Source organism: Metopolophium dirhodum, chromosome 6, assembly GCF_019925205.1.
Source record: "Metopolophium dirhodum isolate CAU chromosome 6, ASM1992520v1, whole genome shotgun sequence".
In the NCBI taxonomy this organism is placed as follows: domain Eukaryota; kingdom Metazoa; phylum Arthropoda; class Insecta; order Hemiptera; family Aphididae; genus Metopolophium; species Metopolophium dirhodum.
In genome coordinates this window covers 14,769,025-14,794,358 of record NC_083565.1, presented here as the reverse complement: position 1 = coordinate 14,794,358, position 25,334 = coordinate 14,769,025, and the positions used below count along the sequence as shown (strand labels likewise).

The 25,334-nt window shown below is 33.1% G+C and overlaps 2 protein-coding genes across 2 annotated transcripts; one reads left to right on the top strand and one right to left on the bottom strand.

Annotated features, from left to right (window-relative positions):
* Positions 1-448: 448 nt before the first annotated feature.
* LOC132946828 (peroxidase-like) lies at positions 449-17,516 on the bottom strand. Its single transcript, XM_061016911.1, has 17 exons — positions 17,297-17,516; positions 11,985-12,125; positions 11,176-11,252; positions 10,962-11,052; positions 10,585-10,776; positions 10,319-10,515; positions 10,065-10,238; positions 9,738-9,962; positions 9,196-9,323; positions 9,023-9,136; positions 8,786-8,918; positions 8,383-8,713; positions 7,281-7,450; positions 7,092-7,200; positions 6,883-6,982; positions 3,770-4,365; positions 449-2,662 (listed from the first exon to the last, which is right to left on the bottom strand). The coding sequence occupies exons 1-17, from the start codon at positions 17,305-17,307 to the stop codon at positions 1,990-1,992; spliced, it is 3,462 nt and encodes a 1,153-aa protein (XP_060872894.1). The 5' UTR covers positions 17,308-17,516; the 3' UTR covers positions 449-1,989.
* On the top strand, positions 1,008-1,619 carry LOC132946829 (eclosion hormone-like). The gene is made up of 2 exons (XM_061016912.1): positions 1,008-1,101; positions 1,186-1,619. Exon 2 carries the CDS (start codon positions 1,201-1,203, stop codon positions 1,456-1,458), a length of 258 nt encoding a protein of 85 aa, XP_060872895.1. The 5' UTR covers positions 1,008-1,101; positions 1,186-1,200; the 3' UTR covers positions 1,459-1,619.
* Positions 17,517-25,334: the final 7,818 nt, after the last annotated feature.

Genomic DNA, 25,334 nt, shown 5'->3' with positions numbered 1-25,334 from the left:
TGTTGAACTTAACAATTTAGATAATTTTATATTATAGTATAAAATATTTAATAATAATGGTCATTAAATCTGGAAACTGTACACCGTTCTTTTTTAGAACTCTTTCTGATCTTATTTTAAAGAATTACCAAAATCTGCAATATTTCATCTAAATGTATGACGTAGGTACGTAGGTACGTCTATAATATTAACATACCAGGCGTTGCCCATGACAAAAATTAGTTTTTTTTATATATCTATTAACTTACTAGAATAGTATTATAATATTGTGGAGGTTTAACCGTAAATTATAATAAATTATAATATTATGTAATCGCAATGGCAACCATTATCTCAAAACATCATAATAGTTGTCAAGAAAAGGCAAAAACATTATATTTTCGTAAGTATTACATCGACATCGATGCTTTAAAATTTAAACTATCTGTAATCTGTTTCAACATGAACATCAACAATTATCACATTTTTATTGACAAATAAAAAATAAAAAGTACATAATATATTAAAGAATAATAAAAATGTCAGCCATTGACAATATAAAAATATAAAAATAGGTAGATTGCATCCTTTTAATAATAATTAATAATAATAATAATAATAATGAAAATAATAAATATTGTTTGTCGACTATTCTAAGACACGCGACCAATTAAAAAGTAATATTTGTAATCGACAGTAAATCTTGGTAAAAAATGATGTTGCGATATATTATCACAACGCATATTATCATTTATATTTGTATGTGATATTACTATAATTTGAATCACTCTTACACTTCTGTATAGGTAGCTATTTAATAAAACTGCGAACACAATTTTCGGTAATGGACGCGTCCAACGCACCAGAATAATTAAATTGGCCCAATTTCGATGATACAATATTATATTAACGATACTCCCCGCAGACAAACATAATATTATATCAAATTAACTAAAAGCCAGTGGGCAGCGGACATTTTTAAAACGAAAAACTCGATTGAATTATAATAAATCCTGAGTATAAAATGACCAGTGCCGGTGCCGATTTCGTCAGTGTCTTACGTTCTGCAGACTTACGAGGATCTACGACTAGCGCAAGAATAGCTTTTACGATATCTCAAAGGTGAGTGTCGGGCTGCGGTTTTTCCCAGAGCAAGATTTATTATAGTCGTCGACGGTGGTGTATAGATTGTTCTTTTTTTTTCAGAAGAAAACTCAAACGATGAACACTCCGTCAAAGAAAATCGCCTTCCTGGCCGCCGCCGCTACGTTGGTGTTGATCGGAATCGTAGGTTACACGACGGCGGATATGGCGGATGTGGCCGTGTGCATCAGGAACTGTGCTCAGTGCAAGAAGATGTTGGGCGACTACTTCGAAGGACCTCTGTGCGCAGACGCCTGCGTCAAGTTCAAGGGCAAGATGATACCGGATTGCGAGAACATTGATTCCATTGCACCTTTTCTCAACAAGCTCGAGTGATGATGTACGCCGCGATTCAGAGTATAGTAGTCACACAATCAGCACTTATGTATGGTGATAGTAAAATATTATGATTTATACTTTGTAACGTGTACGCAGTGTTCGCTTATTAAAACATTATAATACGAGAAATAAATCATTCGTTCCGAGTAAAATAAAAATCGTGTTGATTATTACGGTACAAAAATAATATACGAGGCACATGGTTTATAGTTGTTGTAAACGAACGACTTAACCCATGAAAAAAAATATTTGCCTAATCCTCTAATAATAAATGAAAAATATTCGTTCAATGATATGTCAGCACTTTACATTTTGTTTTGGCTTCAGCGTTTTAATAATTAATTTCCAGTACCCTAGGTACTAGAGTTGCTCAAAAACAAATATTTGTAGAGTCGTTAAATATATGTGGGTCAAGCCTCAACTAATGATGGTGGTAGACTGGTAGAGATGGTAGTGGTAGTACTGATGCAGCTGGTTGGTGGTGGTCGAAGATCGAAGATGCAGGTGATGATCGGCGTGGTGTGGTTTCTAAACATCCTGCACATACGACATTCTCCAGTAGGCTTTCGACTTCAGCGGATTGCCTTCGACGTCGACGTCGTGTATCCTGGACTGGACTGAAGTCGATGATGGTTCGTGAGCGTAATCGGTGGAGCGATAGAAGTATGGCGACTTCGGTGCCGACTTCCCGGGCCCGTGACCGCGGTACGTATCGTCCTCGTAATCGTGGTCCGCGGACGAGTAACCACGATAATCACGTGACGGACCATCGTCATACGCACCTCGCCCGTGATCGATGTTAATTACGTCTCCCGCATCGGACTCGTCCGAGTTGCTGCGAGTCATCGACACGAACGACTTGGGTCCACCTCTGCCACCCGATAATGGGCGACCGGAGTACGACGGCGGTACGTCACGATAGTCATCAAATTCGCCGTCAGACTGCAGACCACCACCCACACCATACGAATATCCCGCCGCTGAACTACCTCCACCGACGCCTCCAAAGCCTCCTCCACTACCTCCGCCACGCAGCGGAACGAAGTCATGGCCGTGCAGCAGCGGTGAAGCATCGCTGCTGCTACCACTCCCGTAACCGTTGAAAGCAGGCAGCCGTGGATAAGACGGTGCCTTGGACGCACCGTACTTGCTGGACTTGACGGGTTTCTTAGAGTCCAAGTAGTTTGGCAAAGTAAGTGGTCTGTGGTAAACGAAAAAAAAAACGTAAGTTCAAAAAAGAACAAAGTTACATATTTTTAGTATGAACGCGTATGTATATCGTACTAATACAATATATGATATTAAACACGACATACACCTATCTAACGGGTAGCAGAACTCAAATTGATAGAAAAAAAATTAGTTGAGATTCAGTTTAGGTACCCAGCATTCTTTTTATTTTGAAACATAGGTATGTATTTCAACGAGTTAATAACGACGGTGCAAAAAAAGTTTTGTGGAAATCATTATTTTGGAAGTTATATTCTTCCAAAGTTTGTAATTTTACGTTTATACGTATGCGCACAACGCTGCAGTAGCTTACTGCCACGCGCAGCGCCTATAAATAATTTAGATTTTTTTCTTCATACGTATTTTACGAGTTAATAATGATGGTGAAATCAGGATTCAACGCTTGATCTTAGTTTTGAAGTTATAGTAATTTTATTTTTATTATTTATCACAGTACGTCAATACCAAATTACGTCTATTCAGTGTGTGGCGCGTGCAGATAATTTATAAGGATGATACCATGTTACCTTGATCGACAGCCCAGGTTAACAACTAATATACAGCTTCAGATAATTATAATGATGACGATAGTACTGATTACAATGTGTAAATAAATAATAATTTGATTAAGTCAGAATTTTTTTTTTATATCCTAATTAAATGCGATGAAGAAATAATATGACTCGCTGATTTTGCAAATTGTGATTTCACCATCATTCTAAACTCGTCAAAATACATAAAAAAAATTTAATTTAGTATGCGCTGCACGTGGCTGTTAATAGCAGTAGTGTTGTGCGTATCTGTATAAACGTAAAATCGGAAACTTTAGAAGGATATAACTTCCAAAATAACAATTTCCGCAAGTTTTTGTTGCACCATCGTTCTTAATTCATTGAAATACGAATTTTTCAAAAAATTAAAAAATGTTGGTTGTTAAAGTGAATTTGTTCATTGATTTTATAAGATTATTTAAAAAAATATCATCTTAATCTTTAATAGTATTGAAAAATTCAATGTACTTTCATCAACTCTCTGATTAACCACCTGTCAAACATACGGTTTTTTTTGCCACACGTACCTGTGGTTGCCCTCGTTGTCAAACTCCATGGGCACGTACTCGTAGTGCGAATTGTGGTCACTGTCGTCAAAGTCATCGCCGTCGTCTTCCAAGTGTTCGTCGGGGCGGCGGCTGCTGTAACCGCGGTAATTGTTCACCGGCCTGGTTCTAGGGGCTTCAAATCCGTGCCCGTTGGCCGCCTGGAACTCCTCGTCCACATCGTAGTCGACGCGCTGCTCCATGATGGCTTGCGTCATGTCCGGCAGCCCGTCGGCCGCGTCTCGTTTGATCGGCGCCGCCTTGGGCACGTCCAGCCCGGCCAACACCATCTCTTTGGACAGCGACGGGTCGTCGTCGTCGGCGTCCACCGTCCCGTTGCCGGCAAGCGAGGCGGCTTCGACGCCCCGTTTCATCCTCTTGTCGTTGCCACCGAATATGGCATTTGAGTTCATCACAGCGTTGCCATCCAGCTCGTCCGTCGCTTCGATAATCGTGATCACCCGCGTTCCCGAATCCGCCAACCCGATCCCGGTGCCCGCAGTTGTCGCGTTGCAGTCGTCGCAGAACTGTATCTTTGCTTCCGTCATACCAGATTTGAGATTTTTCTCTACGTTAGACTACAAGACATTGGAAAAACAAAATTAGAAGCATAGATGTATGCAAAACATTCGGTATGAGTATACTTATATAATTTAGGGTTTGGACGTCAATATTCTGTAAATCTCTAAAAATAGTTTCAGTAAACAAAATAGTGGCGCTAAGAATTGTTTTGAAAAATAATGATTTAGCTGTTATTTGACATAGGTACCTAGGTAATCATTTTTAGATTATATACTTAGGAATAGTTAAAAATACGCAATTTACATAAGTAAATAAAAATAAAAAAGGTGGATAAGTGGATGTCACTCTGCTGTACAGTATGTTACAAGTGGGTCACTGTAATGGATAGGGTTACATTTGAATTCAATGATATAATATCATTGTATAAGAAAAACGATTCTGAGCGAAAACGGTCAGTCAGCCTATGATATTACCAAGTATATTTGATAATATTATTGTGAATAAAATAATTTATACGTATATAACCTATTTACGTGGAGCCTTGTTTTAAATTTTCAATCCTTTGCCATAAAAGTTAAACATTTTATACATTTTTAACTACAAAATAATTAATAAATTATAAATTTGATAAATGTTGTCAAAATTTGAACTTTAAATGCTTATAAAAAAAAATTGTGGCTATGTATTTTTAATATTTTTCAACTGCTATTAGAACGATATATCAGGAGCCTTATATTAAATATTCACGCTTTTTTACCCAACAAATAAAATTTTATTGATATTTATAGAAAAAAAAACTAAAAAAATTGAAAACTAACAATTTCCGTTAACAGCTCAAAAAGAGTCAAAATATTTTCAAAATTGTATGGTGTATAGAAAATGCTAATATAAACATTCAGTGAAATTTTCAAGTATCTACAGTCATTCGTTTTTTAATTACAATAAAATAAGAAAATTGTTACATGAGAAATCGAGTGAATATCAAATGTTGTAAAAATATAAATTTCAGACGCTCATAAAAATTTAATTTAAGTTTCTTGTAGATATTTTTTTTTTTTGATAAATATAGACAAACTTATGAGTAATCTTATATTACATTCTCAAATCTTAGATTTAAAAAGAAAAATTTTTATGAATTCTCAACTCAAAATAATTTGCTAATTTTCGTGATTTTTCAGTATTTTGTCAAAATTTGAACTTTAAATTCTTATAAATAAAAACTGTGACTAAGGATTTTTAATTTTTTCCATCTGCCTTTGAAACAATAACCTAGGAGCCTTCTATTAAATTTTCAAGCTTTTTTACTCAACAGATAAAATTTTATTAATATTTATAGAAAAAAAAAACTAAAAAAATTGAAAACTGACAATGTCCGTAAACAGCTCAAAAAGAGTCAAAATATTTTCAAAATTCTATGGTGTATAGAAAATGCTAATATAAACATTCAGTCGAAATTTCATGTCCCTACGGTCATTTGTTTTAGAGTTACACCAAAAACCAAAATCGATTTTCTCAAAAACAGATTTTGCGTAAAAATTCCCGTTTTTCCTTCATTTTTCTTTTGTTTTTCACGTCGCGTTTGAAAACTACTGGGAAATTTATGCTTTTGACCCCCCAAAATACCAACTAGATTCACTTTCCTATCAGAAAAGTTACTGTTGAAGAAAATCCAAGCACTATTACTGTCCTAAAAGGTGATGACAGATACAAAAATAAAAAAAAAATTAAATTAAAATTTAAAAAAAAAACACACATCATTGTAAAATCAATACATTCATCGCTTCGCTCAGAATCTAAAATTATTAAAAGAATAAGTTTTAAATTTTAAAAAATGTTTTAAGATTATATTATAGAACACCTAGGTACATCACGTACTAATTTGACATCTTGTTTGAATCATCGTACACATTATCGTGTGGGTATAATCTGTTTCATTGCACTATAATAAGTTTTTAACTATAGGTATTTCAAATAAATCTACGTATATGAATAAATACATATTGTCTTAAAAATAGTTCCCTCCCTTGGTTAAATTAATCCAAAGTATGCCAATTATGTATTAATTAATTTCAAATCAGTTTTTAAAATTTTAAATTAAAATAATTGTAATCTTGGTAAATTATTTACAAATTTTAGCCACACTAAACATAACAATTTAACTTACGGTTTTAATAATAATTATAATCTTTATTCACGGAAATAAATATTTTGTTTTGTACGTGATTTTCAAATGCTATAAAGTATACTGTAGGTACAATTATCTGCGCTTCCTCTTTTCAGGTGATTTTACTAAGGGGAAGGGATGACTAACTTCTTGATAACCATAAGGTACCAAAAAAAAATAATAAAATAATAAGGTACAAAAAAATTACTAAAATATAAACTTTGTGTAACAATTATTATAGTATTATAATAGTATTATAATTATAATATTAAATTATGAATTGAATTTAGTATATGTAGCTGTTTAGGTTTCATATTAAATGCCGATGACGTTTAAACTTTGGCCACCCAATCACGACGTCTAATGTAGACAAAGTATAGTATTATAATATAAAATAATATATACTAACGAGTCTGGTGTTGGGTTCAGCCGTATCCAGTGTCGAGTCGGCCCACTTGCTCAGATCCATCCTAGGTATGACGCCACTCCTACACGGTACCCTAGGATTCCTAAAACACGGTAATAGACAACAATATTGGACAATTAGACGGGTCTACGATAATTACGGGTCTTGATCGGATGTGACGCGTTACATCGATATATTATTATTATACGTACAGTTCGTGATCCGACAGGACCATCGGATACATTTGAACCGTGTCTATGATGTCCGTATTGTCGCAAACCAAACGCGCCAACCGGACGTTTCTGATCTCTTGTAACTGATCTATAATGATAAACGGTCACTGTAAAACACTATAGTCGGACACGACGTAGGTACCTATAATATGTCAGTTATATATTTACCCGGTGAGAACGAAGACGGTTGGTCGGGCAATTCGTACCAAAACCGATCGCCCCTCTTCAACAGACTGAATTGAGATGCAATTATGCAACCGAACGTCGGTCCAACCACACTGCCTTGCGCCGGTTTTTCCGACACTCCGCCAGACCACAAGTCGATGTCGAACGGTGATCTTATAATAAATAATGACAATGAAATATTAAAAAAAGGTGCAGGACAAGTGTGTACCGCTCTGCAGTTCAGTAGTAATGTCGTTGTAATGCATGTGTTACATTTGAATTCAATGATAAATCATTGTGTACAAAAACGATTCTGAGCGGAGACGTTGTGTCAGCGTAGCATACTTGTACAAATAATCAATGTTAATAGTAGGTAGTTGTAAAAAATGTTTAAAAAAATCGAAAATATCTCATGGCTATAAATAGCGTAACTTTTCAGTGAACTTTTTCTTTTGATAAAGGTAGTAAATCTTGTTGGGTACCTTCTATTAAAATGTCTAATGTTAGCTATGAAAAAAACTTATAAATTTCTAATTAAAAAATAATTTACAAAATTTGAAAAATGTCATGATTGTCAATTTGTTATGGCTATAAAAAGCTCATAAAAAATCAAAATTGTTTGAAAATTTTACCATGTACGGAAAATATTAATATAAATATTTGGTGAATATTTCAAAAATCTACGGTGATTCGTTTTGGAAATACAAAAAAATCTCATAAATATGGGAATTCGATCATTTACGGCTGAATATCGTAAAAATTATAAGTTAAAACGCTCATAAAAATTAATGATCCGTTGAAGTATACTTTTTTTTTTCGTTATAGGTAGAAAATCATATGTGAAATATTCTATTAAAATTTTCAACTTAAGCTATGAAAAGAAAATCCTTTATGAACTTATTTTGAAATTAGGTGTCTTTGATATTTTTGAACTTATACTTCTGAAACTTATAAGGAACCTATCATTATAGTCATTATTTTCAAGCTTTTTTACTAAGTGAATAAGTATTTATCGAGAATAATTTAAAAAATATTACAACATCAAACCATTATTTGGTGGATCGCCTACTATAAAAGAGAATTATTATGTTTAATTTTGACTAACGAGTATATCGTCTGATAACGTTGTATGGTCGAATTAGGCATGAATCCTGCCATTTCTTCGAATCTGTTGGCCACGGTCAACCCGCAGTGACGTCTGTACTCCATGTAACCGGGCAACCCAAAGTCTCTGCCTCTCTGTATGTTGAACGACACCAGGTCGAAGCCGAACCCTTTGCCCGGCTTTTTGATCAAATTGTTGGTTACTTCTTGCGTTATTGAATCGTCCATGGCCTGTGCAACTTGGTTCATGAGGCCCATCAGATACTCGTCTATGGCACCGGCCCTGTACAAATCGAACGGCCGACGAATCAAGTCAGATAACTTCTTGGAAGCTGAAACGGTGTAAAACATATCGCGTCAAACGATGTAACGAGTTTAAAAAATAAAAATATCATGGTTTATACCGATAAAACCGTGAGCTTTACTCCAGCGTTCAATGACATTCGGAAGCAGGGAATGGCCGAAACGAAAGGCCGCCGCCGAAAACGCTGCCAATATATTGGGATTTGCGTTTGAATCATATCCGTTCCAATGTCCCTGAAATTCGAAATATTCCGTAAACCATCGACACAGCGATAATATTATTATGTAACAATACGACAAATTATTATTGTAATGATTTCAAGATGAATAATAATCACTTTTTTTCTGTTCGTCAAGCTATGTTTATCCATCACGTCTTTGCCTAAAAGTATGGGCAGAAATTCGTTGTACGTTATGTGTTGTATTTCAGCAACGGCAATTCTTTTGGCTTCCTAAAACCACAGTTATGTTAGAAACTATCCATCGCATCACGACGTGTCATGCCGTTTACCTGATAGAGCATTTCGTCATTCCAGTGCGGATTTATTTGTGACAGCTCTTTAGCCACCCGATTGTGTTCTCTCGCCATCAGTGTATGGATGCACGCGAGAACGAGCTGCTCGTTCACTCTAATTTCACCTACGAAATCAATTTGACAGTAAATTAACCAAAGAGAAAATATTTTATTTTCCTTAGAAACATGTTGCCTCAAAGTTAAAAAAAATTACAAGTTAATGTACTAAAAAATAATTTAAAATAGTTTATATAAAAATACTCGCGACCACCGAACTTTTTATAGGTAGATGGCGTCTTTGGTTATTTTATTTTTGACAGTATTTACCTTCGAAAACATGAGTTTATAATTTTATAAAAAAACCTTTCGGAGTGCCATCCCGCCTCCCCCCCCCCCCCCATATACTCACCACTGATTTGTACTTATTACTTTATGCTATACGTGTTGGTATATATTCAATACGGATTTGAGATTACTTTGAATTTGACTAATATGTTATGTCTTATGTAAAAGTATTCGAAACGAAAAACGTTACAAACCTGATTCAAAACAGTACTGAGAAGAATTCGACCTGATACAACCTTCGTCCGGGATGTTTAATTTCATAGGCAACAGTTCTTTCAACCCCAAATTTGCGAACGCCGGGTTCATTCTCAGCTGTCCCGTGTATCCAGACCTAAGATACCGAGAAAACGTTTCATCCACTCCGTAAATGGTGTTGCCGTCGATCACCGGGGTGAGTAGGTTGAACGGGGACCTAGGTCCTGCAATCCAAAATTGATACGGACATCAAATAAAGTAAAAACCAGTAATCGGACCCGGAGCGATGGGTCGTCCACATAGAATGTACGAGTAGGTACACCTACCCAATTTACAGTCAGGCTTGACACCTGGAAACGCTCGCACGAAATCCTGACACCTGACGTTGTGGTTCCTGTAAAAATTATCGTCGTCCGGTATTTTGATCTCGTAGCAGTATTTGTTCTTCAAGTGATCCGGACGGCCGCAACATTCCTCGGGTTCGTTCCGGTTCACCGGGTCTACGTCACCACAAAAAAAATTATATAGATCGCCAGCGTAAGACCAAAAGTGGCAAAAATATTATAACCGTTATGTTTACCCAACGGAGTAGCCGTCAGCGTCAAGTCGTGGTCCACAAACTGTCCCCAGGCGACCAACATGACGGTGCCGGCGTGCTCGTGTAGCCCCTCGTCAGGGTGAATGGTTCGGGACACGACCCTGGCCATGGGCAGAGGTTCACCGGAAGCCGACGACTTGGGCGAAGACAACTTGTCGGAAAACCGTGGCGGCATCAACCTGAAAAACGAAGACAGCGGTCCATGAAAACGGGTATAAGACCGGAAATGTGGTAACCTGGCAGTTTACCTGTTGAACGTTGACATGGTTGCGCCCCACGTCGGGTTGTCCTCATTGTTGCACAGCCCGTCGGGCCTACGGTACTTGCCTGGTTTGCACACCACCCTTGTCAAACAAGACGGGCACACGTTTCGGATGAGCGTCTTAGACGTGTCGATGGCAGGTAAGAATTTGCTCACATCGTCGGCGTTCAAATCGTACCTGTGACCGATTTACAAACGGTTAAAAACAAAAGAGAATTCGCTGCTGTATTATGTTACAGGTGTATGAGTATAGTATAAAATTGATACGTTTAATGATATCGAAAATATAAATTAATATATTTATTATATTATATAGTTTAAAATTGATCTATTTAATATTGTGTTGGTTGTTTTGAACTTTACATTTTTGCGAGCACTTGTGACACGTCCAGCAGCAACTCTCCAAGTCTAGCAAAGTGCACCGGGCCCCATTGGTCGTTGGGTTCCAGCAGCGCTACAACATATTATTATATTACAATATATATTTTTAATTAAAGTTATTTTTATTGTAAGGTTCGTCGACAAAATTCAAATCGGGCGTGACGAGAACGTAGTCTTCCATGTGTATTTTACTTACTGTGGCGGTTTTGAACGTCTAGGAAAGCTCTGTTAACCGTGTCGTACGTGATACACATGTGAGCCGCCGAGCGGTGCCTGTCGGGAAAACACGTCTTGTATTAATGCCACATACGATGATCAGTGTTCGACAAAAAATCAATGATTAAATTGTATAATTTAAACATCTACAATGTATTTAAAATTTATAGATTTCAATTAAATTTAATTAAATTTGTAAATACTAAAGAATTGAGTATTTTTTTTTATTAATTATAACAATTACATATATATAGTGTATACATTTGAATTGTTATCACTTTATATTGGGACTCATATTGAAAAATCCAATGAGTATAATATTATATTTTTATTGCAGAAATTTATGAATTTTAAGTTATACAAGTAGGACGTAGGTAGGTATATATAATTTTTATAAACATTAATCATAGATCTTTTTCCGTCCGACAGGTGACAAGGAAGATTGTCGGTTGATAATATATATAAGACTTGCGATTCTTTCAACGTGAATAAAAAAAACTATCGGAGATATTTTTGTTTGAGTTTTTTTTTTTAATTAATTTTATATTCTGACATAACATTTGATGTGTATGAATGTCGAACCATCAGGACATTTTAAAGCAGGCAGTATAAAACTCAAATACTTGCACGATGCGTGCAAGAAACTATAAAAACCGAAATGAAATTCACTTTTAAGATAGGTACATTCGAAGACTGCGGATGTCAACGTTTCTGCGCGTTTTTTGACCTATGGCAAACCTCGTGTGGATGCATTTAAATTTATTTTTTTACTTATGTATTGGAACTCACGGTGAACCCTTTCCACTGTTATAAATGAAATGTTTCGATCCTTCGAGCACGACGGCGCAATCGTTGCCGTCCACGCCGTCGATCGGCGCGTATTGTGCGGCGTATCCGAAACACCAGACGAAAGAACACAGCACGAACACTCTGTAAACAACATGAATAAGGTTATGATTAGAGGTATGATTGATGATAAGCCAATATTATCTTTTAATTTAATAGATAGTGTAATAATAAATGGATTTAATTTTAATTTCCCAAATATACCTACATAAATTCGTACGTATATTATCTTTAAACGTATTTTATATAATGCAATTTATTACGCGATAAAATCCTATAAAAAATACTAAAACATATTCTTTTAGTATTTAATATTAATTATGATAATTGTTTTTATTTACAATTTTTCCATTACAATATAACACATTATTGTAATTAATAATAAATCGTTCAATGAAATTACATTAAAATGATTAACTTCCAGTTAATGTACAATATTGTTATTCAAATCATTTTTTGTGAAACAATTGTTAATTTATTGTCTGCATGTGTCATCCTCCTGGCTGTTTGATCCATTAAATGATTTTATACAAACTGTTTTCAATGTCATAATACAAAGTAATATTGACGTTGTGGTATCAATAGATACTAATGTGAACACTGTGTACCTTTTTTTTTTATATACCTACTCTGTATAATACCTATAAAGCAGGAATGACAAATCCATGACACGCAATTTTGAGGGCACGCAAAAATTAAAATATTTATATTATATGACGTATATTATGTTATTTTTACTTTTGATAATAAAAATCATCACAATGTTAATTAGTTTTCAGTATCGTTGACGTCTTTCAGAAAATATTAGATTAGTAGATTAGTAGATTCATTAAAAACGTAGATAACATAATATACTGAACACAATATAATATTATACATATTATAATATCTTACATGATTGAATGGCATGTTCACAAAAAAAAACTACATAATATAAGAAAAATTTGCCAATATCAACGAGTCGCTGAATTAGGTATTCGATATGCGCATGCACGACGCAACTTCAGATAATTACAGAAAATTTATTATCAAATCAGCATATTATTATGTTGTTTTTTTTTATTGATCTTTAAGCCCGGCGACTATGGCCATTAGCTGATTGTGGGGATTTTATGATTGTAGGTAGTAGGGGTTTGTAACGGTAGGGTTTTTACACGTGTGTATTGTGTCTAATGGGGCACCCGTAGGTTTCTGCCATGACCCGGTCGGGGGATGGCGGCATCTTTCTCTAGACAGTTGCCTGCCCAGAGAAAAATTCCGCCCGAAGCCAAAGATCGAACCAGCGACGGCGCACGTAGCAACCGACGCCTTAGACCACTCGACCACTCCATCCCCCATTTTATTATGTTTAAATATAATATTATATTGAAAAATAATATGATGCCTACTTTAATAATATAATCAATCGCGAACTATGATTTAGTATAATTCTGTGACAGTAACTTATGGATAATTATGCGAGGAGTTGCATCGCGCATGTGCACATCGATCACCTAATTCGGAGATTCGACGCTAATATCGGCATCAAAATAATACGCTGTGGCTCCATCCATAGTATATGAACTATTAAACTAAGATTTTACTGAACTTTTTATTGAATTTTTCGGAACACAGCAGACTGCAGTTTGCTGTTTGGTTTTGTTTTTACTCAATAATTATGATAATAGATTAAATTAGGTTATCATGATGTATTACGATGGCAAATCGCATATGACAAATGGCAATGAATAAATACATTTTGATTAATCAATTGCATTTATTTCATAAGCCATAGTTGTAGGTCTAGAAAGGCAACAGGCTAAGCCCCTCATCCAAAATGTAAAATTACTTTTAACTTTGGTCAGTGAATCGGAAATAAAATTGTAGTAACAATAATTGATTTTTGAAACCCCATCATACAAATAAAATAACATAAACAATTTCAAAAATCTCTGACTACGCAATTGTTAAAAGCCATGCCCTATTATCATCCAAAAGCTTCAATGCTAATTAAATACTTCTATAATATGTAATAACCTAAAAATATTAGTTACCATATTATATATCATGAACAAAAATAATTACTATTGCGATTTTTTGATTATTTTCCATATTATAAATCGCTTTTATTGATATATCAATATAATATTTAAATATATTCGAACGACTTCATTATATTATTGAGACCACCGACGGTTATACAACAGTTTTACAAACGTTCAAAAAATAGAATATTATGTACAAACACACACACAAACATAATTAGGTATCATTCAAATATTATTATGTATCGATTCGCAACAAATTCGCGCGCGTGTTATATAGGTACATTGATTTTCTTTTGTCGTAATATTTTATATTTATACTATAATATAATACATATTATAATGGTACACCGGTAACACGAGTCACAAGCGTAACTAAGCTTTGTGTGTGTGTTTGCGCGCACGCGAAAGATTCATTTCTTCCAGTCATTCAGCCGTGAAAATAATAAAAAAAAAAACGTTTTTTCTCCTGGCACGTGGAAAACGAACCGATGGAAATTCGCAGCGTTCACTTATTCGCGTGTTAGTTTTCATATATTATTATTATATAGGTACGTTTCAAATTTCACTCTCCGTCGGCAACTATACATATAGTGATGCCGATGTGATTGTACATTGGATATTATATATTAACAAAGTTTTCTAAAATCGCACTGCATTTCTTCTCGTATAATATAATAAAATATAATAATGTGATAAACAATAATATTATTATATTATTCGTGTGTTCATTAACTATGGCTAGACGCTCGTGCACTCGTGTAACGCAGACGGATACGCAACAATTATAATATCGTCGTTTCGACGACCGTGCGCGGGATAAATATATAGTCGATTTCCAATTATTATTTTATGAATACGAATGCAAATTATACGAATCGTACTTGTTGCATACTCCGACAATACCTCATTATTGTGTACTCTCATAATAACAATAATATTATATAGGTATTGTCTCTGTAATATAATGTGTATTATATATTATATATATATTAGGTATATTGATATGGCCACACGTGAACAGATCGCATAATTTTGGTACCCATCAAGAGATTTACAAAAATAAAATGAACACAGACGTTTACTATATTGTACCAATAACTACTTACTGAATACTTAAAAGGACGTCAGCATTTGTTTTCTATCTCCGACCCACGAGCAACAAAAAAAATTTACGTTCAGCAGTGCAAACCCTGCAGTGTTGTTACTTTTAACATTAGAGTGAATTCGCCTACTATCAAAATTTAAGCGAAGAACATTACCTGTGTCCCTACATTGAGTTTTTTACGATGTTTTAGTTTGTATACGATTTATAAGAATTTTTAAAGTAGTAATTTACACACGCATGAAAATTGAATAATCATAAAATAGCCAACGTAGGGACACAGGTAATGTTTTCAACTTAAAGTTTGAGTATAGATGAATCCACTCAAACATTAAAAGTAATAATAAACAGTGTTGGTTCTGCTAAACGTAAATTTGCTATGAGGCGCGTGGGTTGAAAGAGATAAAACAAAAAGTGCCATGTCATTCTTTTAATATTATCGTTTATGATAAAACATAATATTGCCATACGCGATCCTTTAAAACGTCTGAGTATAGAATCACAGATTATAGTAAACTTTTATATAATCTATGATAGAATAAAAATCCATAGAGTTTTATCCATATAAAACTAAAATCTTGTTGCAATAGATCACCGACAAATTACGTTTTAAATGTAATAAAATGGCCATTTAATTCAACAAAGTCGTTTGTCAGTTGTCGCAATTACATAAATTATGTTATAGTAGGTATAGCCGTATATGTACATTTTGTTAATTCTGCATAGTTCATGATGGATTAAACAAACGGTATGCATTGGTAAGAGATTTAAAATTGGTACCTACATTACCTAACCTACATAATTAAAAAAAATGTGTAGTTTTAAATATTAGAGGTAGGTAGCCTATAACCTATTCCTACCATTATAGTTTTAAATATATGTATAAATTAGATATAGGTATATTTCTCCAACAACTCGTTGATAAATTACTTAGTAGGGCTCAGATTTTGGAAGAATCTTAGAAAAAACAATTTTAATTTTGAATAAGTAATGTACAAACCTAACTATCATAGGAAAATCTCTAATCAATATTAGTTGATACAATAATCATATAGTATACTAAGAGTAAAAAAAAACATGAGTATAATTGAAAAAAGAAGCCACCCAATAGTGACACTATCAACTGAGGAGAAAAAAACAATTTAAATGCGAAAATCAAACACATTCTAAGTGTACAACTATAGAAATGAGACACGCGGTGTGGCATTGTGCATAATAATACGAGTGTTCTGCCGTGTGACATCAGCGACCGATTAAGACTTATGTCAGTATTTATTACACGTAGGTACTTATTATTGGTTAGAAAATACGTATTGCAAAAGTGAGGCGCTGATGAAATCACTGACGGTTTAAATGTAGGTAGGTACTTAATACTTTGAATTTCCTAGCTACTTCCAAATAATTCCTAAAAACAACAAAAAAGCTCAGATTCACAACATTTCCGAAGAATTAATTATTTAAAATGCGTTATATGTTATACAATTGTATTTGATCATTTTGTTTTTGTGATCAAGAAAGTCCGAAGTCACTTATAATTTGTTAACGCAGTGGTATAATATTTTAATAGATAAACCTATATTATGTGATTGCCCATCCAGGCATTAAAAACTTTATTGTTCCGTCCAATTTGTTATTTGAAACTTGAAAGTTAACACAATGATATTCGATAACTGCAGATAAAACTACCCTAGGCTTATGTTAACTTAAAATGCAGAACCTAACAGCTTATGGTTTACGCTTATGATCAACAGAGTAATTTTTCACGTGAAAAACACTGTACTGCGTAAGCCTAAATTATATCCCATTGAGCTTTCTAGGTCCAACAAGCGTTCAAGATTCTATATTTTTTTGATGTATTTTTATTTGACTAAATTAATATTTCAAACGATTTCAAGATTTCAACTCTATATAATATTATTATACTTAACTTAAAAAAATTGTAATTTTCAAGAGCATTTAATACCTATATTATATAATTATTATACTCAGTGGTCAGTACACATTTCATTATTTTCTAGTGCTAGGTATATATAAACTCGATTCTCGAACCCTGGCCAGCTGACCTGCAGATCAATTAATATTATAACTACTATTATAGTAACAATTTAATTTATTGGTCGACTTACCGCAGCCCCATGATGGCGGCCGTCCACTCGGAACGTAATCGCCTTTGCGATTATTGTCCTCGGACGATTTCGGTTGTGTGATGTGAGTACAATAAAATCAGGTCCACTGGTGCGGCGAAGGATATAATATACAGACGTACAGTTGGCAAAAGACGATCGAACGGTTGATGGATCGCTTACGGTTTGATGGCGGCAAGACGTTCGTGATATTCGGTCTGGCGGTGACCCTACACTGGTGGCTGTACAGCAAAGTGCCTCCCGTAGTTCTCGCGCCAGATTTCGATGGGAACACCCCGCCGGCAATAGGGTGGGGATGGATGGAATAGTGGGAAAATCCGGCGTGGATCTAAACGCCATTTCATTTGTTACTGCGAGAAAAGAGACAGGGAAAAGAGAAAAATAATCTTATTATTAGGTGCTCATGACGTAATAGCCAATATGACGTATCGTATTATAACAATGTGTGTTTATGGTATACTAGCTGATCCCGCTGGCACTTCGTTGCCCGTCAAATGTACCAATTCTATAAGACTCAAACTTTGTTCAATTCGTTATTTAATATTCGGTGTATGCCGTGTATGGTGTATGGTGTTCACAATTTATCCTAACTTTTCTGTTGCTCGGAATAAAAATTCTGATTCGCAGCAGTATTTTATCAGGTAGGCAATCTACCTGCGGTAGATCGCAGACCCCGTGCTGTTTGTTCGTAAGTGTATGATTTAACTCTAAAGTATAAAAATTATATTATATAAAAATGTTTGATGACAGACGCTTTGAATTATTGAATTTGTTTATTACCTACTAAATCTAAATCAATATTTAAAGCCATTAATATTGTTCTGTAAATACCTATATTATATAGTATCGACCACGGCCGTAGACACGGGGGGAGGAGGTTCAACCTCCCCCTTACAACATGGAAAGTATATAAATTTATTTCAAATATTTAAAACTACTAATATATTTTATATATTTTTTTAAAAATTTTTATCAATAATAGTAATAGATGTTATGTTTGTGTTGTTATCGGTACTTATGTAAGGTATTTTGTGTATCGTCTAATGGTCGGTAAATCTACGGCAATCTGTGAGCTACAAATTTGGAAAAAAAGGGCAAGTGTTCAGCAGTTGGTAGTGATGAAGTGATTAAATCAAATGCATTAGATGCTATTAAGTATTTTGATCCTATAATATTCCCAAATATATTAATTATACTATTAAAAATTTTGTGCACACTGCCAGTATCTACTGCCACGCTTGAAAGAACTTTTTCCAGTTTAAAAAGAGTAAAGACGTATCTCAGAAATAACATGAAAGAAGTATATTATAATTATATATATTTATTTTCATTTTATGAATTAAACACTACCTACTCTAAATAGGATCATTTAAATGGATTAATGCTTTTGAGCTACTTTCAACATATTGAAATAACACCAGAAGAAGTACTGGACGAACTATCAAAATAAAAGAGAAAAATAGATCTAATATTATAATGACACTATCAAAATAAAGATACAAAAATATAAATAATGTGTTATTTTTTCTTAATTTACTATAACACATTATTATTATAATAACCCCCCCCCCTCCCCTATATAAAATTCCTGTCTACGGCACTGGCATCGACGTATTGATTTCAAACGGTTTTGCCACGTACATGTCCCCAGCCCGACCCAATAAAAATTTTAACATTTTTTTCAACTTTTGCTACCTATACTTCTCCTATGATAAACGATGCGGTTTTTGCATGCGAATGTAAAATGTTGTACCTATGTTACAATATAATTTAATAACACGGAGTAACATTGTATTATACATTTTTTTTTTTTTATCACATATTTTAGAAAATTTAAGATTTTATGAAGGGATGACAGATGAAAACGGGCCTCAATTACAAAATGTCTGCAGAAGGTATATGTACTCTGCAGGATATCGAACTTAGAGAAAATCTGCAAGTAGAACTACACTGATCGGTGAACTTGACCGCCGTCAGAATACCGATACAGGGAATATTATATGTTCACCACATCATAATATTTTCGTTTAGACCAGCTCATTTCCATAATCTGCAACTAACCAAAAATGTCGTATATTAATGTGTTATACCATAAATGTATAGAATTATCATAAAATAGTTGTCGTTTAACCATACGGAACTCCCCCCAAACATTCATGCAATATATTTTATTATACTATATCGCTTAGACCCCAATCGTCGTTTAGTATCAGCCCCTTTGCCTTGAAACCATTTGATATTTCTTATGTCAGATGTGGTTTTCGCCAGTTCAAACTTCAAAAAAAGCGCATTGTTTTCGTCAGACGTTTGACAACATAACGTCATATCATATACTATTATACTATAGGAAAATGTATTATAATTAGGATCATCGGACCAAGTCCAATAGCGCTGCTGCTATATAACTGGCCGCAATCAGCCGGTCTTGTTGGTTGGTCGAGCGTGGAAAGTTGTATAAATATATTATATTATAATATGTATATAGACATTTTTATGATTTAATATTTTATTCATGCATTGTATATTCTTATATTATTTTTAACAAGTTTAATTAAAAACTGGCATAATATTATATTTAATTATAGAACTCGAGAATTTAAGAACATAATTTCAAATTCATATTGTTATATTTATTTATGTATATTTGTTAAATTAAATGAAATACATTTTATTATTACTATTATTGTATACAGAGTCGATTTTACGAAAAATATTTGATATAATTGTGGTTTATTACGTATCCATTGACTATAAATATTTTAAGTAATGTATACTTCACAACCACGTCCATCCACAAAACATTTAAATCGCCTTGTACAATACAGTTTGTACTTTGTAGTATAATATGATAAACAGGCCCTGATCGGGTCGGATCAAGAAAAAATACGCCTAAAGGCAAGGATATATTATCTGCAGTCCAGTCACCAAATTACACTTCAAAAAATATTTTTATTTTAAACATACATCAACGCCCATCTATCATAGTGTCACATATTATTATGACATACCTGTTTACAGTACCTAGAAAGAAGAAATTATCTAGTAGTCTACATTATTACCTGATAAATTTGTTTATAAAAAGAATTGTATGAAATATACATAATGTTATAACAATATTAAGTTCATAATATTTGGTGGTTATGACTTAAAAATAACCGCCTTTTATGTAACCTATTTGGTTCAAATACTTGCCCTTTCCACAACAGAATGAGTGTAGAGTGGAGTTATTTTAAGTGAAAAATATAATTAGGTACTATTATTCTACTTTGTGCGGTAAAATGGAATGACGGGTAAGTGGGTAACGATATATGAGATTGGTTTTAGTCAAAGGTGGACATCAACTAAGTAGTTAAAAAGAATTTTTTTTAACTTTACTAGTTAGTTTGTTTTCTAGATTAACAATTAAATAACTAGATAAAGTATTGATTATACCAACTTAGCTTTTTCCTATTAATTTTAAAAGGTATTCTTAAAATCACGTTCATACATTCATTAGGTATTTATTTTTTTGCCGCAATACAATGTTTTTAAATGAAAATAAACAATTAAATATTCCTGTATTTAATAATTAAATTAACTCGAATGAGTCACTTACGCCTAAAACCACTATATGCAGCAAGTGTGCAACAATAAGGAATTTTCATAAATTTGCACACCTATTAGGTATTGCCTAGCGTAAACTTTCGGGTCCATATTTGCAGTGAACTCGCCTATTAACAAAATATAATTATTTATTTTATTTATATTTGTTTCTATAAAGTAACGAATATGCCCTAGAGAACATTATAAAACACTACACGTATAAAGTTAAAGTAGGAATCAAAACAATATAAGACTATAATATAGATGACTTAATATAAAAAAAAAATTGAATTAAAAATAGTTTAGGAGTGATGGGCCTCATTGGTTAACTGCGTCATTCGCGAGACGGGTTCGTTGTATAAATAGTTATTCGCACACATTAGTAAGTTAGCACTTGGAACCTTAAACTTGCCCCTAGCTAATTATAGGTCTGCAGGAGCATCAACCTCACCACGTATGAGTTTGGATAGGAAAACTAAGTTAGCGTTGACTCTTCTGTTACTCAATGTATCTAAATTCAATTTTTCTAATAACAGATGTGTAATTTTATTGTGCGGCACGCAGTCAATATCATACCAAAATAAGCATATTTCAAGCATTTACGCTGAACAGTGAACACGTTAAGTAAGCGAGGATCAATTCACCATATTCCAAATGGGAACGAACAATTAATGAACAATATAGTATAGTGCTTATAGAGAACTACACGTTTTAAATTCAGATGATATTCTTTTAACGAAACCTAGCATTTAAATGCCTTACAAAAGAACCCGAAAGAGCCTTACACGTGAATTTTTCAATAAGAGGATAGTTACAGATCATTCTCTCAATGCTGGTTAAATTTGGTAGCATCTAAACGTGTCATATATTGTCACTATCTAAAATATCCGACAAAACCCAATCGCAATAATTGGTATTATTATTGTTGTCATTATCATTATTATAATGTCATCCGTGAATAGAAATCTCTCACCAGTAGAGTAATAATAAATAACAGTAAGTATATAGTAAATATACGAATCAATACATTTTCCGCGTTATTATCGGTCGTTTCTGGAGGAAAATAATCATGTCGAAATTATAAAATAGATTATAATTTATAATATTATGATACTTATTATGATACATCATGTATAACTGTATAGTGCTAACTGCTAGAGGAAAATATACGCTGAAAATTGTATACACGAAAACTATTAGTACAAACCAACTCGTTTCTCCTGTTTATAATATTATTATAATTTATAAGTGCAGTATGTGTTTTTACATTTTTATTGGATTTTATATATATTAATATATTATATATAATTTATACATAAATGTATAATATATATATAACTTATATTTTTATATTTTAATATTATGAACATAATGTATTAAGTAAACACAAATCTGTAATATAATATATTATATTATATAGTTTCCGTGCCTAATATGGATCACGCACGAGGCTTATTGCTCTTTCTCTCTCTCTACTTAGAAGTAACAATATTTTTTAATGAAACACGTGTAGCCCGTTAAAAATATTCCATTGTGATTTTTGAAAATTTACAGGCACAGTAATCTTGTAGCAAGATATAATATAGCAATGCATTGTCACATGCCTAATAAGTAAATGATTTGAAAAATATATTTTTCAATTTAATTTTTGTCTATAAAAGATCTTAACTCATACTCAAGACTATGGCCCTAACTCAATTTTGCTCAATATAAATTTTTATCCAATTTAAATGTTATCCAAATACTATGTTATTATATTGATATTCCGTTAAAATTGTATGCATAAGTTCTTAAATGTATTCCTAAAATCAAACCGGGTTGCTTAAGATATTAACAATCAATAATTGATCGTAATTACTATTTTACTTTACATTTTAAATTTTTTTTAGGGGACGTGAGTTATGATAGTACGTAAAACATTAATATTTGAAAATGATCGTAATTCACTTAAAAACTAAAATATCGTAAAAAACCTACGAGAGAACACATATAATGATGTTACCTAAAAGTTTGTTAATAGGTCAATATTCACTTCAATATCAAAACTGACAGCACTCTACTGAAACCATCGAATGAAAATTTGCTTCCTATGTGTCGTCCGCGTGTGTAAGACGGAGATAACACATTCGGGTACGACGTCCTCTTGACGTACCCGAAAAATTGTATCCAGACCAATATATGATAATGAATGGATTTGATTGGACAGAACCTCTACTAACCATTACAGGGAAACATCTTGTGTTACACCATTAGGGTGTAAAGTATTAGACGCCTACAAACTGCAGAGGAGTTGTGTCTGATAGAAATTTTTCGCGGTCGGGTTTGGCCGACAATAAGTCAATAACACATACAATAACAGGTCGAATAAGCAAATGAATGAAAGATTTTTTATTACAATTTTTTTTTTTAAACCGTCTCACGTTCCTAGTGTGGCCCTTTCGTAATACGTATATCGTTCCCATTGAACGACACGTGAAACGCGTCACCCGATTTCAGTTCGATATGCCAAGTAGTCCGTAAAATCCGTTTTGTTTTTTCGATCGTTTTTTCTTTTCCACGTCCGCGTAAATCCGAGACGATTGCATAACGGAAATGGCTGTATGTATAGGATTTCTCAATGCTGGTTATAAAACCGATCGATATAATAATATATAACATAATATTATTATATATTATTATATCTACTATTATTATACTACACCGCTGTTGCACTAACCGACGGTTATATTGTTATTATACGCATAATATTCATCGAGCACAATATTATATATTTTTCTTATATTATAATAATAATATATAGGTAGGTAGGTACGCATGACGCTTTGTCGTTACGATACGACGTATATAATATTATTATCATTGTGAAGGCAAGCTGATAATATTATAAATGTTGTCAAAACGAACGATTGGTGTGTGTACGCGCGTGAAAACGTTGCTTTAAAAATATACAATTTTAATAATAATTAGTTTCGATTATCGTAATTTTTCCGTGACGTTTGCCATTATATTATACCTGCCGAATAAACGACGTTATTAACACACACACAATATAAGTTAATGTTATATTATACCACACATGGCGTACACGAATGACACGAATTGTCACGATGTTTGTCGCGATGATATTGACCGTAATCCGCGTACAATTTTTTTCCGTAACGTAATAGCGGAAAGCGTCTCGACGATTTTAGATGAATTTCGTATTGTTGTCAAACACGCACCGTAGGTACCGCTCGTACGTATTTCGATTTATGCGATTAATGTAAAACGTATAATATGCAACTTAATACTTATAATTTACAATTCATCAACGATTAACAGTAAAAAAGGAGGGTTCTCGTTTGAAGAAAAGAAATTTTTTCTTTGTATCGCCGCTGTGGCGCTGTGTCAATGCTCATAAAACAGTAGAAAACAACTCAAGTTATAGAAAAAAATGGTCATTTAGTTTACTCATTAAATCACATAATCAATACATAGTATTATAGGGAAAATTTGAATGAGCATGCTTTATGAATCACTCCGATATATATATATATACCTATAAACTGCAGGATGTGACATCGTGTTTCCCGTTTTCCTATATGTTAACCATATATATGGGAAAACGGGAAAACGCCGTGACCCACCTTTTGTATTTAGTATTTTCCACAATCAACATTTTCTACAGTGATTTCTATGATTATTTTTGCTATGATTATAGAGCATACGACGGCATGCAATAAATGATCATAGCTCATGGCATTATATATAATAATATACGTTAATTATTTTTATAAATTATAAAGGCGATTAGGTGAGTAATGAGTATACGAATTCAAAATAATAAATTGGTAGGTACTTTCTTATCTATAAATATTATCATAACATTAGGAGGTAAATTCGTTAAACAGTAAAAAAAATATGTATATTATATTTAATGACATTTCATTTATTCCAAAGGTACTGTTTTTGACCTTTATCATTGCCAATAATGACCAATAGATTATTAAGATATTTTCGTTGTGATAACACGTACAACAATCGTGACTTCGGCCTTAACACTGTATATTAGTAATTAATACAACAATAACATACTCATTATGATATGTATTTAGCTAAAATAATTATTTAGATAATATTATAGATTATAGACAATATCCGCGTTATTTAAATTTTAGAAACCCTTAAGAATAATTAATATTATTGAAATTACGAAGATGATTTAGATAATACCTTATTATCTTTTATATTATTGAATTATAATTTATTATTATTGTATAAATGTCAATTCAGTATAGTACCTACTAACTTCGTAACCGTTTTCACTATGATTATAATATTAATAATATTAATGATACCTCCTAAGATTGTATATAGAAAAATATTGGTGAACCTTGAACTATCTAATTTAGGTACTTGGGAAACTTGATTAATCGAGAAAAAAACAATAAACATTAAA